The following is a 19,619-nucleotide window of genomic DNA, read 5'->3' on the forward strand; positions in this document are numbered from 1 at the left end:
CACCCCCTTCCAGCACCCCTTTCCCCCCTGACTTTCTTACCCCTCTTCCAGCACCCCCTTCCCTCCTGGCTCTCACCCCTCTTCCTGCACCCCCTTCCCCCTTGGCTCTCCCACACTCGTGAAAACCCTGCCCCCCCTCCCACGACCCCTGTGCAAAAATCACTGCACCCTCCCTCCCGTGAAAATCGCATCATGCTCCCCTCGCGACCCCTGTGCAAAAATCGCGGCACCCCCCTCTTGCAAAAATCGTGGCACCCACTGCAACCCCTGTGCAAAAATCGCGGCACCCCCCTCCCGCGATCCTCTCCCTATTCAGAAAAAAAAATACAAACTGTGTCCACAGTGCACAGAATAAGGGGGAGGGAGCAGAGGAGCCCTTGTCCGTCGCACAACAGAGGTGGCTGGCTCCTGCCCAGGAACCAGCCACTTCTGCCCAGGAATCCAAGAAGTGTCGGCCGGCCCATCTAGCCATCGGCCCTTCTGGCATTTGCCAGAAGAGCCCGATGGCCAGTCCGGTCCTGCATGTAATAAATAATTCTCTTTGTCCCCATATTGAATTAATAGCCCCCAAACCAACCCAGCATTAAATTAAAGGTCCCATCACCTCACCTTAAATTAATGGATTCCAGCATGTGCCCACTGTTAAATTAAACAGCCCCTAGCATCACCCAACATATAATCTAATTGTCACTCACCGGACTGTGAGTGCTTCTTCCCGGACATTTAGGAACCGTGGCCGTCCTCCATCCTGAGGGACTGCGCATGCGCAGCCCTTTCTATACCTCCAGTGTATGTTCCTTTAACTTAATTGGCAGATCAGGCAACCTCCCTATATTAAGCACCTGTGGTCAACACCACGTTGCCTGATCTTGGAGTCTCATTTCCCATGAGTCTCTGAAGGTGTTCCTGTGTTTCCTTGTTTATTCAGCCCTGCTGATTCCTGTGGTTTCCAAACCACTTCTACCTCTGTGGTTTCCAAACCACTTCTACTACTGTGGTTCCCATACCACTTCTACCATCTACTGTATCATCGTGACTGTGAGCTGATTCCTATCCGCTGCCTCCGTGCACTACAGTCTTCTATCACTTCAACTCTACCATGTATCATTGGGACTGTTAGCTGATGCCTATCCGCTGCCTCCGTGCACTACAGGCTTCAACCACATCCACTCACCTGTTCATGATTGTGACTGCCAGCTGATTCCTATCCGCTGCCTCCGTGCACTACAGGCTTCAACCTGCAACTCGTCTGTGTTTCATCATCGTGACTGTTTGGCTGATTCCTATCCGCTGCCTCCGTGCACTACAGTCTTCAACCTGCAACTCGTCTGTGTTTCATCATCGTGACTGCTAGCTGATTCCTATCCGCTGCCTCCGTGCACTACAGTCTTCAACCTGCAACCCGTCTGTGTTTCATCGTGACTGTTTAGCTGATTCCTATCCGCTGCCTCTGTGCGCTTCAGTCTTCAGTCCTTGTCAACTCTACCGTGTTTCCTTGAGTCTGCTGCCACTATTGCTACCCGCTACTCTCCGTGATCATCTGTTCCAGTTCAACTCTGCTCCGGTGTCCCATCGTTACTGCACCTGCTGGTTGCTATTGGTTACCTCCGTGTTCCCGCAGAGACCCGCTGCTGTTACTTCTCAGCGCTACTCATCCATCTACTGCTGATCCGCTCTCCACGCCTTCCTGTGTTCCCTGCTGGTCTACCTACCTGTGCGCTGCACCTGCTAGACCCCCGCTTCACCCATCCAGGGACTTGTATCCTGCTGGCCTCCTGCCCTTCAGGTATCTCTGCACTCCTGTCTGACTGCCTTCTCCTGAACCACGGTATGCATACTTCCCATTGACTGTGCTGTGTATTGCATACCTTGCTGGACTGTGTTGGTTCTCCTCTGGAGTGTACTATCCGCTGAGTCTATTGCCATCATTGACTGTGTTGGTTCTCCTCTGGAGTGTACTATCTGCTGACTCTACTGCCATCATTGACTGTGTTATCTCATGCCGGATTACTTCAAGAGACTTTCTATATTGGCAGTGTTGTTCAGTCATTTATACATTTATATTGTGCATATTACTGTGGATCAAAGTCAAGGTGCCCGTGTATATATTGTGTTGCAGTCTCTCCCCGTGCACCTCCTCACATATATATTCAGTGGTACAACTTGCTAGTGGCAGACCACTGACTCCTGTTTACAGTTCACCTGTTCCAGTATCCTCTCACATAGCAGTGGTACAACTTGCTAACGCAGACCACTGACTCCCCGGATACCTCCACTTGGATTCCATTCCTTCACTCAGACAGCGGTACAACTTGCTATCCGCAGACCGCTGACTCTCATCACCTCCTCGTTTCTGTTGGACATTCCTCCTCACTATAGCAGTGGTACAACTTGCTACCGCAGACCACTGACTACCTTCACGTGTCCTTTGTCCATACAGTTCCTCGTGTATTACTACCTCCATATTGCCAGTGCTGCTAGTCATAGACTTTCCTGAGCATCTCATCATCTGCTATTTCCTGTTCCGTGATCACCCTGCTACCAGAGTACCATATTACCACCTATACTGCTCTGGTAAGCCTATCACCTGGTGATCCCTGGGTAAAGACTCCTAGTGCCCGTGACAGTAAGATCAGGCCATGACAGACCCAGATACGGAACCTACTGCTAAAGAGATGCTGCAGCATCTGGTCAGCCGTGTGGAGCAACAGGATGCTCGCCAACAGCTGTTACTTCAATGTTACCAATCGTTAACCTCCCAAGGAACATCTGGACAGACTGTTACAGCTAATATTGAAGCTCCTGTGCTTTCCTCCGTTTCCCCAGTGCCATCCCAGGTGTCTACAGCTCCTACGCTTCACCTGCCTACTCCGTCAAAATATGACGGGGACCCCAAAACTTGTAGAGGTTTCCTTAACCAATGTTCAGTCCATTTTGAACTCCAACCTCAAAATTTTTCTACCCATCGTTCCAGAGTGGCCTATCTTATCTCATTGTTTTCTGGACAAGCCCTGGCTTGGGCCTCCCCTCTGTGGGAAAGAAACGATCCAATTCTACAAGATAGCGCCAAATTCATTTCCACGTTCCGAAGTGTGTTCGATGAACCAGGTCGTGTGACCTCCGCTGCTTCCAGCATTCTTCGTTTGCGACAAGGCTCCCATACAGTAGGACAGTATGTCATTCAATTTAGGATCTTAGCCTCTGAACTTCAGTGGAACACTGAAGCATTAGTTGCCGCCTTCTGGCAGGGGCTCTCCGATAAAATTAAAGATGCACTGACTACCCAAGAGCTTCCTTCGTCACTAGAAGATTTGATCTCTCTTTGCCATCGTGTAGACATGAGATTTCGTGAAAGAGAATCTGAGAAAACAACTTCTGCTAAAGCACCTCTTCGTTTAAACCCTCAATTTCGTCCAGTTTCACCTTCTGTGATTCCCATGGAGATAGGACGTTCCAAATTATCTTTAGAAGAGAGGAAACGAAGAGTAAAGAATAGACTCTGTATCTATTGTGCTGATTCCACACATATGCTCAGTTCTTGCCCTAAGAAATCGGGAAATGCCAGGCCCTAACTAGTTCTGGAGAGGTGAAGTTAGGGTCCCTGGAGTCCTCTCCATTGTCTATGAAATCTAAAGTCTGCGCTTTCGATGTTACGATTTCCTTTGCTACCAAATCCTTTGAGTCACAGGCATTGATTGATTCCGGAGCAGCAGGAAATTTCATTTCTAAATCACTAGTGAATCAATGGTCCCTACCAGTGATCACTTTAAAAACACCCATTACTGTGACGGCTATAGATGGATCACGTCTCATCAATGGTCTCATCACCCAGAGTACGTCTCCAGTAACCCTTCAGATTGGTGTACTACACCATGAAGAAATTTCGTTTTTAATTCTTCCAGTTACGACAAGTCCGATTGTCTTAGGCCTTCCATGGCTTCAATGTCACTCTCCCCAGATTGACTGGCGCACCCCTCAAGTTACGTCTTGGGGGTCTGAATGTCACCATCGTTGTCTCTCTCAAGTTATTCCTCTTAAAGTACAGCAATCTTCCATCTCATCTTCCTCCCCGGGACTCCCTCCTCAGTATGCTTCATTTGCCGATGTGTTTGATAAAGCTCAGTCTGAACGTCTTCCTCCTCATCGTTCTTGGGATTGTCCGATCGACCTTCTACCTGGCAAGACTCCTCCCAGGGGTCGGGTCTATCCTCTCTCGTTACCTGAAACTCAAGCCACATCTGAGTACATACAGGAGAACCTCCAGCGTGGGTTCATTCGACCTTCCACCTCTCCCGCTGGAGCTGGGTTCTTCTTCGTCAAAAAGAAGGATGGATCATTACGCCCTTGTATAGATTTTCGTGGACTCAACGCCATTACTATCAAGAATCGGTATCCCATTCCGCTGATCACTGAGCTATTTGATCGCATCAAGGGAGCTCGGATATTTACTAAGTTGGATCTTCGTGGTGCCTACAATTTAATTAGAATCCGTTCCGGTGACGAATGGAAGACCGCGTTTAACACCAGAGATGGGCATTACGAATATTTAGTAATGCCCTTCGGGCTGTGTAATGCCCCCGCGGTTTTCCAGGGTTTCATCAATGAGATCTTTCGGGACTTATTATATGTATGTGTCGTTGTCTACCTGGACGACATATTGATCTTCTCACAGGACCTGCCTTCTCATCACCAACATGTGGCAGAGGTCCTCTCCAGACTACGGAAAAACTCGTTGTTCTGTAAATTGGAAAAATGTTCATTCGAGTTACCCCAGATTCCATTCTTGGGGTATATAGTTTCCGGAGTTGGCCTGAAGATGGATCCAGACAAAGTAAATGCTGTACTACATTGGCCTCAGCCAACTACTCTTCGTGCCATCCAGCGTTTTTTAGGTTTTGCCAATTACTATAGACGCTTCATTCAAGACTTTTCATCCATTGCATCTCCCATTGTGGCCTTAACTCGGAAAGGGGCTAATACTAAGCAATGGTCATCTGAGGCTCTCCAAGCCTTTCAAATCCTCAAAGAGTCCTTCTCGTCTGCTCCCATTCTGCGACAACCTGATGTGACACTCCCCTTCTTCCTAGAAGTAGATGCCTCTAATGTGGGCTTAGGAGCTATTCTCTCCCAACGCTCGGAGCAACAAAAATTACATCCTTGTGCCTTCTACTCTCGGGGTCTTCTGCCCGCAGAGAAAAACTATACTATCGGGGACAAGGAGTTGCTGGCCATCAAAGCTGCATTAGAGGAATGGAGATACTTGTTGGAAGGAGCTCGCCATCCGGTGACGATCTTCACGGATCATAAGAACTTGTCATATTTGCAATCTGCTCAATGCTTGAACCCTCGTCAAGCAAGATGGTCTCTTTTCTTTTCCCGTTTTGAATTAATTATAACCTTCAAACCAGCCGCTAAGAACAAGAAAGCTGACGCTCTATCTCGAGCTTTTGTGACGTCCTCTGATATAGAAGAGGTTCCCAACCATGCTATTCTAGACCCCAAATGTATTTCTCTGGCTGCTTCATCCACCAAAATGCTACCATTTGGGAAGACCCTTGTGCCTCCTACTCTGAGGAGGAAAATCCTTTCGTGGTTCCATGCCTCTCGTTTTTCTGGACACGCCGGTGAACACAAGACCTTTGAGATTCTCTCTCGTAGTTACTGGTGGCCTTCAATGAGGAGAGACGTCAAAGAGTTTATTGCTTCCTGTGATTTATGTTCTCAGTTCAAATCCTCCCGCAGAACTCCAGCAGGGTTGCTGCGACCACTACCCATTCCGTCCAAGCCTTGGACCCATATTAGTATGGATTTCGTTACTGATTTGCCACCAAGTAAGAATCACAATACTATTTGGGTAGTGGTAGACAGATTTTCGAAGATGGCCCATTTCGTCCCTCTGTCCGGTTTACCTTCCTCGTCTACTCTGGCTGAACATTTCATTAAAGAAATCTTCCGTATCCATGGATGTCCGTCTGAGATTGTGTCGGATAGAGGAGTACAATTCGTTTCCAGATTCTGGCGGGCCCTTTGTAAAACCTTGGGCATACGATTAGCACTCTCATCTTCTTACCATCCGCAATCTAACGGACAAACGGAACGAGTCAATCAAGATCTTGAGACCTTTATTAGGATGTTCTCTTCAGCCAACCAAGACAACTGGGTAGAATTGCTTCCTTGGGCTGAATTCGCCCATAACAACATGTACCATGAGTCATCATCCAAAACTCCATTCTTTGTGGTCTACGGTCACCATCCGTCTTTTCCGGAATTTCCTGCCCTCCCGCCCACCCAAGTTCCTGCTGTGGAGACTGCTTGTCAGACCTTCAAAAATATCTGGTCTCAGGTCAAAACCTGTTTAAAGAAGACATCTAACAAATATAAGTCTTTCGCAGATAAGAAGAGGCGGGCTATTCCACCACTAAAAATTGGAGATCGTGTCTGGTTATCCACCAAAAATATTCGTTTGAAGGTTCCATCTATGAAATTCGCCCCTCGTTTTATTGGTCCATATAGGATCATTCAAGTTATCAATCCAGTATGTGTTAAACTTCTTCTTCCTAAGAATCTTCGGATCTCCAATGCCTTCCATGTGTCCTTGCTCAAACCTCTCATCATCAACCGTTTCTCGACTCCTCCCTCAGCACCGCAGCCAGTTCAAGTTCATCAGGAGGAGGATTTCGAGATTACTGAGGTATTGGATGCAAAAATTTCGCGAGGAGTCCTCCGTTTCCTCGTTCATTGGAAGGGCTTCGGTCCTGAAGAGCGTTCATGGATCAAAGCTGAAGATCTTAATGCTCCTGCCCTTCTGAAGAAGTTTTATTCCAAAAATCCGGACAAGCCCGGTTCCAGGCGTTCTGTGCCCACCTTTAAAAGGGGGGGTACTGTCACTCACCGGACTGTGAGTGCTTCTTCCCGGACATTTAGGAACCGTGGCCGTCCTCCATCCTGAGGGACTGCGCATGCGCAGCCCTTTCTATACCTCCAGTGTATGTTCCTTTAACTTAATTGGCAGATCAGGCAACCTCCCTATATTAAGCACCTGTGGTCAACACCACGTTGCCTGATCTTGGAGTCTCATTTCCCATGAGTCTCTGAAGGTGTTCCTGTGTTTCCTTGTTTATTCAGCCCTGCTGATTCCTGTGGTTTCCAAACCACTTCTACCTCTGTGGTTTCCAAACCACTTCTACTACTGTGGTTCCCATACCACTTCTACCATCTACTGTATCATCGTGACTGTGAGCTGATTCCTATCCGCTGCCTCCGTGCACTACAGTCTTCTATCACTTCAACTCTACCATGTATCATTGGGACTGTTAGCTGATGCCTATCCGCTGCCTCCGTGCACTACAGGCTTCAACCACATCCACTCACCTGTTCATGATTGTGACTGCCAGCTGATTCCTATCCGCTGCCTCCGTGCACTACAGGCTTCAACCTGCAACTCGTCTGTGTTTCATCATCGTGACTGTTTGGCTGATTCCTATCCGCTGCCTCCGTGCACTACAGTCTTCAACCTGCAACTCGTCTGTGTTTCATCATCGTGACTGCTAGCTGATTCCTATCCGCTGCCTCCGTGCACTACAGTCTTCAACCTGCAACCCGTCTGTGTTTCATCGTGACTGTTTAGCTGATTCCTATCCGCTGCCTCTGTGCGCTTCAGTCTTCAGTCCTTGTCAACTCTACCGTGTTTCCTTGAGTCTGCTGCCACTATTGCTACCCGCTACTCTCCGTGATCATCTGTTCCAGTTCAACTCTGCTCCGGTGTCCCATCGTTACTGCACCTGCTGGTTGCTATTGGTTACCTCCGTGTTCCCGCAGAGACCCGCTGCTGTTACTTCTCAGCGCTACTCATCCATCTACTGCTGATCCGCTCTCCACGCCTTCCTGTGTTCCCTGCTGGTCTACCTACCTGTGCGCTGCACCTGCTAGACCCCCGCTTCACCCATCCAGGGACTTGTATCCTGCTGGCCTCCTGCCCTTCAGGTATCTCTGCACTCCTGTCTGACTGCCTTCTCCTGAACCACGGTATGCATACTTCCCATTGACTGTGCTGTGTATTGCATACCTTGCTGGACTGTGTTGGTTCTCCTCTGGAGTGTACTATCCGCTGAGTCTATTGCCATCATTGACTGTGTTGGTTCTCCTCTGGAGTGTACTATCTGCTGACTCTACTGCCATCATTGACTGTGTTATCTCATGCCGGATTACTTCAAGAGACTTTCTATATTGGCAGTGTTGTTCAGTCATTTATACATTTATATTGTGCATATTACTGTGGATCAAAGTCAAGGTGCCCGTGTATATATTGTGTTGCAGTCTCTCCCCGTGCACCTCCTCACATATATATTCAGTGGTACAACTTGCTAGTGGCAGACCACTGACTCCTGTTTACAGTTCACCTGTTCCAGTATCCTCTCACATAGCAGTGGTACAACTTGCTAACGCAGACCACTGACTCCCCGGATACCTCAACTTGGATTCCATTCCTTCACTCAGACAGCGGTACAACTTGCTATCCGCAGACCGCTGACTCTCATCACCTCCTCGTTTCTGTTGGACATTCCTCCTCACTATAGCAGTGGTACAACTTGCTACCGCAGACCACTGACTACCTTCACGTGTCCTTTGTCCATACAGTTCCTCGTGTATTACTACCTCCATATTGCCAGTGCTGCTAGTCATAGACTTTCCTGAGCATCTCATCATCTGCTATTTCCTGTTCCGTGATCACCCTGCTACCAGAGTACCATATTACCACCTATACTGCTCTGGTAAGCCTATCACCTGGTGATCCCTGGGTAAAGACTCCTAGTGCCCGTGACACTAATAGCCCCCACACATTAGATTAAGAGCCTCCCCTTCACCCCACATCTACCTTCTTCCGTCCAGCACTGTGTTAGAGAGGCATACTCTTCTGTCTGTCTCTCTTGGTGCCTATACATGTAGGACGGTACATCTGTCATGTTGTGGGTGTCCTATGTGAAACATATATAAGGGAGGTTAGGAAAGGAATGGATAAGGAAAATTTGTGGCTGTATAAACCAAGGTGGCTGGTCTTGGATTAGAGGCCAAGTACCAGGAAAACTGCAGTACCTTGGGCTAAATCTATTCCTGGGCTGGGAAGTTGTGGGCAACTGGAAACCACTAAGAGCCCGTCTTCATGGCAAAATGAAAGATTTTTTTATCTCATTGATAAAAAAATCTGTTAACATATCAATTTAAGAAATAGATATCACCATGACACCTCATTGATACTCAGCTACCCTGGCGATACTGGTCTTAGGCAGAAAGGGTTAACTTACTTCTTAATTTTCAAATGTGCGAATGTGTGACCCAGCAGCTTTGCCAGATTTAGGCTTTTGGTTCCACCAAAGTTGAAAAAGATGAGATCCCCTAATAAAAGACACAATCTAGCCCCATACCCATCTCCCTTGACTCCTATTTGGACTCATTATTATTATTTCCACCAGGGAGATCATCCGCAATTTCTGGATGGTGGCGAATCTGTAACTTTATACAGTCACCAACCCGGTCCTCCCGTCCCCGTAGCTTTTCTCAATTTGAACGACGCTGTATATGCTCCGCAGGTCGTAGGGGTAACATCTAACATCTCAATCATATATATCGCACACTCACAGCACCACCTGATCAAACTCTCGAGCCTCATGAACAGGCATGGCAGCGGGATTTGGGGGAGCCTTTGGACAGCGAGGAGTGGTCTTCTATCCGTACTAGAACAGCGAAGGTCTCCATTAATGCAGGTATACAAGAGAACTGTTATAAAATTTACACGCGCTGGTATTTGGTTCCGGGGGCAGGGCTAAAATGAAGCGAATCACGTCTAGAGACTCCCATCCTGCCCACTTCACTAGGAAGTAGGCAGGATGCAGGAGAATGCCCTGCTCTCCTGGAAGTCCCGGACACCTACCCGGAATTACTTTGGGAGTCTCATGGACATTCAAGGAGAGTGGGCAAGTATGCCTCACTGATGAGAGGAAAAATTATTAAAATCAGAAGACCTGCCATACTCAGGTTCATCCACAGCGCTACTGATCACAGCCACCAGGACTCCATCAACTTCAGCAGAAGAAGAGGAGGAAGGTAAGGGGTGAAGAAGGGAGAGATGGAGGAAGAAGGAGGAGGCAGGAGAAGGGGCAGGAAATGAGGAAAAATGGTTGGTGATCAGCACAGGGGATAATTGAGTGGTGGGGCAATTGGCAGAAGATGGTGTGAGGAGGGAATAAGTACAATATGAGGGGTGAAGGGAGACAGACCAAAAAAGGGGAATAATGATAAAGAATGATAGACACCAACAATGTAGAGACACAAAAACACAAAGTGGGTGGACAAAGAAAGACAGGGAGACATAAGGTGCACATAACATATTAGAGACAGGCACATGTAATACCCTGCAAATAACAGGCATATTACTGTATGCAATCATTCAGAAAACTACAGTTCCCCAGAGTGCCTCTGGGAAGCTAAATGCAAATTGCATCTGCTATTTTGGGGTTGGAAAACTGCAGTGAATGAACTAGAAGGTTGCATGAGATTCTTGGTGAAAAGGGGAGGAACCAAAAACTGACTGGCTAGCGAGAGAAGTGTTGGTTGTGACTGCTGGCTGAGCTAACGAAGGATCTTCCCACCAAGAGCCACTGAATGCTATGGCTGAATTGTTGTCTTGAGGGATGTTTGCAGCCAGCTCAGAAAGAAGCACCTTGCAGTATAGGAAAAGACTTAACTTGCCACTGCCCATGAGATGTCAGCAGGACTAATATGAAGACAGATACGTTTCTTTTGCTTTCCTATGTTCAAGGTATTTAAGTGAAACATCAAACTTTGTTATTAAAACCTCTGACCTGGACTGTAATATTGTTATTGAGAGGTGTTATAGCACTGGCTAAAGGAAGAGTTTGTTCCAGCCAAATCTGCTGTATTTAAAGTTATCTGCAAGCTGACTGAAACTGCCTAAAATGGATGCTGAGAATTGCAAGTTGTTTAACCCTACAGTTACTGGGAGAGAGTTGCTTGTCCTTTACACTGGAAATCGTTTATTGTGCAGAATTGCTGTTGTTTACGGAGCTCAGAAGTCACGCATGCATCAAGATGGCTACTGATTTTAACTTGCACAAGTAAATAAGCTTCATGTGCCAGCTGTCACTTTGCTTAAACCTGTGGATTATGATTTACCCCTTTGGGTTCTGTATATCATAAAGTGAATTACAAAGCATCTAACGTGTAAAACCTGGATTGCATCTCTACTGATTTTTGTCTGATAAGTATAATCGGTATAATTGCACTGAAAGTATTGTGATTGATTGGACTAAATTATCTGCTGGCACAGCATTTAGTGTAATAGTCTAAATAACTTGTAGCAACCGGTTGTCTTCTAAAGTATCTATCCAGTGAAATCTATTTCACTGAAGCACAATGCCTAAATTTAAAATGGGATATATTTATTCAGTGGCCTATGTATTGTGTCAATTCATGTTTGCATATTGTTGAACCAAGATTCCTAAAATGTTATTTATTTTGTGACATGTTGAATGGTATCCTGCTATTACTTCTCTACCCTATTGGTACGTGACCCCATTCATACTGCACAAGTCTGTGCCCTGGCAATTTGTGGGAGTCATCACCAGAGCACTTTTCATTGGCTGATAGCTGGAATATGAAAAAAATCTCTCTCTCTCTCTCTCTCTCCTTCCACCCCACCCCACCCCACGCAACTATGCCAAAACCCAGGTTGCACCATTGATAGTGCAGGCAACCCGGGAATTACCCCTCGATAAATCACGGGTTTTTAGACTGGTGATTTTTCACTTCTACCATTCATACTGCACCAAGACCCGGGTCGTTTGAGCTCCACCCAGTAAAAACCCCGGATTTTGATGCAGTATGAATGGGGTATTAATGGGAGTTTGTACTTTACATGACTTGAATATAATATATTCACTACTACTTGCACTACTGAAGCTTTCACTAAATACATTGCTTATCTTTTTGGTCTCCTTCTCTATGTTTCAGACATACATTTATATAATCAAGCAATGAAAATAAAGAACTCTAGTGATGTTCTAAAACTATGGCTGAAAAGTGCAGAAGGAATCCTGAAAAACCTGAAAAAAAAAATAACATTTAGTAAAAGTTGCAGCATGACCGGTACAAAACAAAAAATTAAAGTAATCTGAGCATGGAAAAAATCTTTAATAGCATTTAAGTATATATATATATATATATATATATATATATATATATATATATATATATGTGTGTGTGTATATATTGCTTTTGTCCAGAAATTCTATTGGTACACCATAGGGGTCGTCATTAAATTAACTGACTCAATACTGCTAAAAAATCCTCCTATTTTATGTGCTGCTAGGTTACCCATCACAAATTCTTACTGCAGTGTAGATTGTTTCAATTGATGTGTGTAGGAAGCATTATCTTTTGTCCTACCAGACGGGATTATGCAGATTTCGATCTGCTGGTATTATTTGGTCAGAAACATAATGAAAATACTAGATGTGTAGTTTGATAAATTCCTGTATAATGTATACATGAAAGAATTCTTTGTTAATACTTTGTATTGCTCCAAATAATCGCTCCACAAATTGCTCACTATTGCAAATGAGAAGCATTAGACTGTGGCTTGCAGTGGGAACATGATGTGAAGTTCTTCCTGGGCATTGTACTTAGCAAGACACAAACAGACATTGTATACATTGTATATGCAGCATTATAAACTGACACATGACATCATATACTAAGATAACAAAGGAAACTGGAGATTAGCAATTTATTCCTGCTGCTATAAAAGTAAAAAGGTTATTTTGATGTATAACATGAAAAGGTAACACGATAACAAGAAATCAGAGAACAAGATAAATCTAAAACAACAATGCTTTGACTAAAAACTCTGTAAAAATCATGACATTTTTAGCAATGGCATTTTCGTTTTCGCTATTTGTTATGTTTAGAAGTTAAAAACAATTTTTTTTTTAGTAAACATCTGACTTTAGGTCTAAGTGTTCCTGATCTTTATAAATTTTTGGCCAAAGAGGTTGCGACACAGCAGATAAAGTGTATAGGGTATATTATTTGCTAAAATGCGGGTTTGAAAAGGTGGAGATGTTGCCTACAGCAACCAATCAGATTCTAGTTATCCTTTATTTAGTACGTTCTACATAATGACAGTTAGAATCTGATTGGATGCTATAGGCAACATCTCCACATTTTGAAACCTGCAGTTTAGTAAATATACCCCTATGTCTCCAACTTCAGGACAGTTATCATTTCTAAAGCTAACTGTCACTATGGTTAGAATTGAAGTACCCAACTTCTTACCCTATGATATAAAGGACAACGAAATTTAAAAACAGTCTTAAATCCCCAGCAGGCTATTCTAAGGAGTCTAGTTAGCAAGGTATTATTTTTAGAGGCTGCACGGTGGTGGACTTGGGGTTGGGCTGACCTACAGCCTTCAATGGGTTCTCGGACATTAACTGGGAAGGGGAGTTGGGAGGGAGGAGCTGTAGATGTGTATTTTTATTTTGCATGGAACTGTTAGCTTATGCAGTAGGGAGAAACCGATACCTTGAGCTCTGCAAATCTGTTTACAGCACAGAGTGAAGTGCTGCTATTGGTATGAAGGTCTGGGAAGAAGTATACAGACAGCAAGAGCAAATGTGACATAATGTTAATCTCTTGGTGGAGGCAGACAGAATCACAAAACAGGGAGACAAAGTTTGAGAAGGAAGGCTGAAGTGTCTCCTAATTTCATGGAAGTAAAGTTTACGAGAGAAGTGTGGAATCTCAGGGAAGTCAGACAAACTTTAAAGGAAAGTCAAGCAGACCTGATATGTAAACTTCTCTCTCCCAGCTAGACAGATAGAACGTTTTTGAAACTAACCGCAATGTGAAGAGAGAAAGAAGAACTATTCCTTTAAAGAGGGGATGTGAAAGGTATCAAAGCAAGGAGAATACCGAATAAAGAAACAGTACATAGGACGATATGGATATTTTAGCTTTACTGGGACTACCCTGAGGACACACGAATGCTCTCGGTCATGGAGAATGGGGATGAAGTGATTGGGAGCTCTAACCTTATGGTGGTCTCCGATGAGAAGAAGTATGAACTCTGTCGTGAGAAAGACTGCTGCGAACGACTGGTAATCAACGTGTCCGGGCTGAGGTTTGAGACTCAGATAAGGACACTCAGTAGGTACCCTGAAACCTTGTTGGGAGACCCAATGAAACGAATGCGTTTCTTTGATCCATTAAGGAATGAGTACTTCTTTGACCGGAACCGCCCATGTTTCGACTCAATACTGTACTTTTACCAATCAGGCGGTCGTCTACGTCGACCTGCTAATGTACCCCTAGACGTTTTTATGGAGGAGCTGATGTTCTACCAGCTTGGAGATGAGGTGATCATGAAATTTAGGGAAGATGAGGGATTTCTTAAAGAGGAGGAAAGACCTCTTCCTGAATGTGAGTTCATGAAGCAAGTTTGGCTCCTCTTTGAACACCCAGACAGTTCTTCTGCTGCCCGTATCATTGCCATTATCTCGGTCATGGTCATCCTCATCTCCATAGTCATCTTTTGCTTAGAAACTCTACCCGAATTCCGTGATGAAAGGGATCTGACCTTACCGGTAAGAGTTATATTTTATTTACTTTCACATTCACTTTGTTAGATGGATTTTTTTTTAATCCAAAGTCACCACGAATACAGTAGTGTAATTAAGGCGAAAATCAGGTGAGAAATTCTTGAGATGCATTTGTTGAGGAACTATCTGAGCGTGAAAAGCTATACAAAAATACATCACTATAGGAGTAGATATTCAGGGGGTGGGGGGCTCACACAGGTTTGACAACCCAGGATCAGTTTACAGAAATGTCCAAAAGATCATTCAAAGTCACACTTCGTACCTTTCTCATATGAACTTCACAGATGATCCACATGTAATTAGTCAGGGTAGTTGATTATATTGTTAAAATACTGAAAGATATTATGATCGTAGTAGTAGTAGTAGTAGTAGTAGTAGTAGTAGTAGTAGTAGTTGTGATAATAATAGTAGTAGTAGAATTACATATAATAGAGGGGACGTCCTGTGACAGATCCTCTATGAGTGCTCGCTCACACCTATCCCGAACGCCCTATTTCTCATGTGTTAATGCATAATACCAATACAATAGATAATGTATTGGTAAAAGTGCAAAGCAGGAAATAAGCAGAGTAATACATTAAAAACGTGCATATTAGTTTTTATGCATTGTTAGCACTTCTACCACCACATATGGTGAATGAGCCCTGCCCTGAGTATTTGAATTGTAAATCTGCATAAGTCAATACACCTCTCTGCACAGGTCATTATGTACTTTTTATCCATGGAAACATATTGGGTCTGATTCATTAAGGAAAGTGAGGCAAAAAAATTGAGTGAGTTTTCTCCTGGACAAAACAATGTTACAATGCAAGGGGTGCAAATTAGTTTATTATTTTGCCCATACGTTAAATACTGGCTTTTATTTCATGTAGTGCACAAATACTTGATAGCTTTATTTGTACATTGAAATTTAAAATGAATCTAGGACATGCCCTACCCCAACTATAAATTTGTCTCCACATTTTAAATTTATCTCCCCCTCCAATGCAACATGGTTTTGCCCAGGTGAAAAGTTATTATTTTTATTTATTTCCTTTCCTTAATGAATCAGGCTCATAGTTGGCATTTTTCAATATAGACATATAGTTTTTTAATTTAGCCTAAATTACAATATCTTCATTGTTATTGGTCAATTTTGCTAGTTTAATAGGGTTACTTTACTGTGAAGGGTTTAAAATAATGGATTTAGCTCTTCAAACTTCAGTGTCAAAGAAAAAAGCCACTGTCAAGTGGTGAGTCAAGTCAATGCATTGTATCCTGCATAGCTCTCACTCTTCATAACGAATGACCACATAAATACATTGAATTTGTAATTGGCAAAATGGCATGATTCACCACAAATTGCGTCATGAGGGCTCCCATCATGCCCACTTCACTAGGAATGTGGGAGAATGTCCTGCTCTCCCGGGAGGCTGGGAGACCTACACGGAATTCGGGAGTCTCCCGTACATTCCAGAACAGTGGGTAAGTATGTGCTACCCCATTAACAGTTTGCCAAAGCTTGACCTATAGCAGTGTTGGCTAACCTGTGACACTACAGGGGGTAAATGTATGAAAGTCCGGTTTTTTCAACTCAGCGGAAATCGGCGACTTTGCAGCGAAAATTTAAAGCGCCGATGGCTTGTGAAGGCAAGGTGTTGTTAAACTACAAGTCCCAGCATGCTTTGCCAATATATAGCAGCTTATTGCTGGAAGGGTATGCTGGGACTTGCAGTTTCACAACACCTGGAATGTCACAGGTTAGCCAACACTGACCTACAGGTTTACTTAATACATGGCACCAATAACGTACAACAACCAATCAAGTATTAGCTTTAATGAGACTAATGCAAGTTGGGCAAATTAAACCATTTGCGTTATAACGGATTAAAGCAGTTTTGACAGTTTTGCCAAAGCAAGGGCAACCAATATATATCAACAATCAACAATATTTAGACATTTTATATAAAAATGTGATGCATATTTTTTAGCCAGTATCATTTAATGTGAGTTTTATGTGCTTGGACATGTTTTCGTTTTTTTCTGTATTTTGACTTTTTTGGGGGTTTTATTGCTTTACTGTTTACCCCCTTAGATACAAATTAAAGGGGGTTGGAGGTATTAATAAAACCAAAGACTCACAACGGGCAGCTTCCTTGACTAAACTGCAATCATGGAGACACACACATGAACACAGACACACACAACTGAAGAGAAGTGTTTGTTTGTCCTTTAAGTGATTGAGGTTTCTGGGCTCCACTAAGACATTTCAGGGACAGAGGGTTTGCTTAGAAAGGACAGCACTTCCAAATAGAAGTTCTTTATAATAAGTATAAATACAAGGACTTCTGCTTGTAATTCCCCACTGTGAGCTCTGTTTCATTCTCTTTCATAAAGCAACTTGCTATGTAAATGGAAATTAGAGGAAGTACATAAGAGAGCACACATAGGAATGAAAACATTGCAAGCACACGTCTTAATTACACGTGTATAGACTTATTGTTTAGCACCTTTTCCGTGCTTCGTTTTCAGTGGGTGAATGTAGTAGAGCTTTGACACAGGGAATAAGGCCTAGGGGTAGAGCCGGTGCTAGGGTCCTTGGCGCCCTAGGCACACTTTCACAATCTGCGCCCCCCCAGGCACACTTTCAAAATCCGTGCCCCCCCTCCCCACGTCTTTCCTTACCTTTACTTGCCTCCATAAAGCTGCTCCTCTCTGCTCCGTCTCCTCCCCTCCACTCACTGACACTGTCGGCCCGTGATGATGATGTCATGCCCGACAGTGAGTGAGTGGAGGGGAGGAGACGGAGCAGACAGGCGGCGGTGATGATCCATAGCCCCTTCCCCCTCCCCGTGGATTTATCGGAAGCTGTGCGGCGGCCGTGGAAGGTATGGTCAGCGGTCGCCGCACAGTTTTAAAGTAATTTTTATTCTGTGGCGCCCTCCAGAGCCCGGCGCCCTAGGCAACTGCCTAACCTTGCCTAATGGGAGCGCCGGGCCTGCCTAGGGGCTATATTTACTAAACTGCGGGTTCGAAAAAGTGAAGATGTTGCCTATAGCAACTAATCAGATTGATGTAGTTCATTCTACAAAATGATAGCTAAAATCTGATTGGTTGCTATAGGCAACATCCACTTTTTGAAACCCGCAGTTTAGAAAATATACCCCCAGGTGTTTGAGTACCAGGGGAGAAAAAAATAGATTTTCCATTCTAGGTATAATAGTTTGTGTATCAACGGAGATTTCATTAAATGTAGTTTTTACATTAAGTGTGACTAAACTCCATTTTCAGGCATGAATCATGAAGACAACATACATAGTTCTATTTTCACCTGACATTACACTGCAACTCTGCTAACCCCTACGTCGCTGAGCCTATATTGACTCTTTGTGGGCTGGTCACATTCCAACATCAATATAAGTAATTTGTTTGAGCGCTACCCACACAAATTACATCTTGCTTTTTTTCCAAAGGCGTTGAATTTTCAGGTAATACCATTAGTTTGCTTAATGCCGTTACCTGTCGCTGAAAAAAAAAAAGAATCTATCTGAAATGGACTGAAAAAAATGTATTTTTAAATATTTTGTGGTTCTTTCTTTAGCAAAAGGTGGGATTCTACAATAGTTTTTCATAATAAAATCTGCACTTGAAAATTATAGAGCATTCTATATTTATATAATTGTTTGCTAGTTTGCACTGTCTTGAATGAACAGCATAACATGTGTAAGAACAATATGGGTAGCAGTGAATGTCCCCCGCTATACTATTCAGGAAATAGCAGCATTGAGCTGTCAGGGTGTGGCTTAATGATGTGATTCGTATGATCAAACCTCCCATATCGCCCAGACGGGAGAATAAAAATGTTGGCAAGTATGTAAAGCCCCCTTCTCTCTGAACTTAATAAAGCTTTCTGTAGTGTATGTTATTATTGTCTGTTGATTACCAGATAAAAACTATTAAGTAGGCACCTAAGTTGGAAGAAACGTTTCCTTGGCTAGTCATTATTTTTCTGTAAGCAGTGGGTGAGGGAGGCGGGGTATAATGATACACAGTTAGGATGTCATCAATCCACGTCCCCTCCCCATCGTCCACCAACAGGCAATAACTGTGGAGGACAGGTAAGTATAATTTTAACTTCTATGAACCCCTTGTGTGCTATGTTCAAGTCCTTAGCACCGAAAGGGTTAAAATGTAAAGTATTACCTCCTCACTCCACTACAGATAGTTGCAACTCTGCCCACACCTTTAGGACCATAGTTGAGGGGAGGCTGCTTTCCCTGTGTATATGTGAGTTTTATACCAATGTAAATTGTAGTTATATTAAACATCAAAATATTGTGACCCTCAGAATAAGTCTGCTGCGTTTAAAACAAAGGGCTATTTATCAAAGAGCCAAAAAACCCTATTGCTAATGAAGACTAGAGTTTTAGCCATCAACTGGGCTGGGCTTATATTTGCTTTGTAGTATATATATCTAGGGGTTACTGCCAGTGATAACATTGCTATTGCCAGCAATAACACCAGGGGCTAGGTGGGCTAAGGGACTGCCTAGTAATAGGCGCCAATATTGTGGCAAATAAAAGTGATATGCGCATAAAACATTTGTTTGAAACGCACAAAACAGTTCACGCTAAAACATGTAAAAACTGTGCAATGATAGCGAACATTGCTGTAATGTGGAAAATATCTCTATTCACGGCTACTTGAATCACCCCATTTACAATGGTCTCTTTGAACCCGACTGTCTCTTTCTTAGGGTGTCTCAGTCAGATCTAGATGTGGTCATGAAGCTTCATTCCAGAGCCATTTTGTGGCCTGAATTAATATTAATAAGAATTAAACCTATCAACTCTAAAGGAACCAGTACCTCATAAATATAAGTCAGGCCTCATGAATATTAGTAAGGCCTCATGAATATTAGTCAGGACTCATGAATATAAGTCAGGCCTCATGAATATTAGTCAG

General features: G+C 43.8%; 1 protein-coding gene across 1 annotated transcript in view; it reads left to right on the forward strand.

Moving 5' to 3' along the window:
- The first annotated feature begins 13,591 nt into the window (after positions 1 to 13,591).
- The window catches only part of KCNA7 (potassium voltage-gated channel subfamily A member 7), a 65,465-nt gene continuing 59,437 nt past the window's right edge, over positions 13,592 to 19,619 (forward strand). Inside the window, exon 1 of the mRNA XM_075191596.1 lies at positions 13,592 to 14,660. Within this exon, the coding sequence (XP_075047697.1) occupies positions 14,061 to 14,660 (600 nt within the window). The 5' untranslated portion in view covers positions 13,592 to 14,060. The remainder of the gene's footprint in view (positions 14,661 to 19,619) is intronic.

This window comes from Mixophyes fleayi, chromosome 11 (assembly GCF_038048845.1).
Source record: "Mixophyes fleayi isolate aMixFle1 chromosome 11, aMixFle1.hap1, whole genome shotgun sequence".
Classification (NCBI taxonomy): Eukaryota; Metazoa; Chordata; class Amphibia; order Anura; family Limnodynastidae; genus Mixophyes; species Mixophyes fleayi.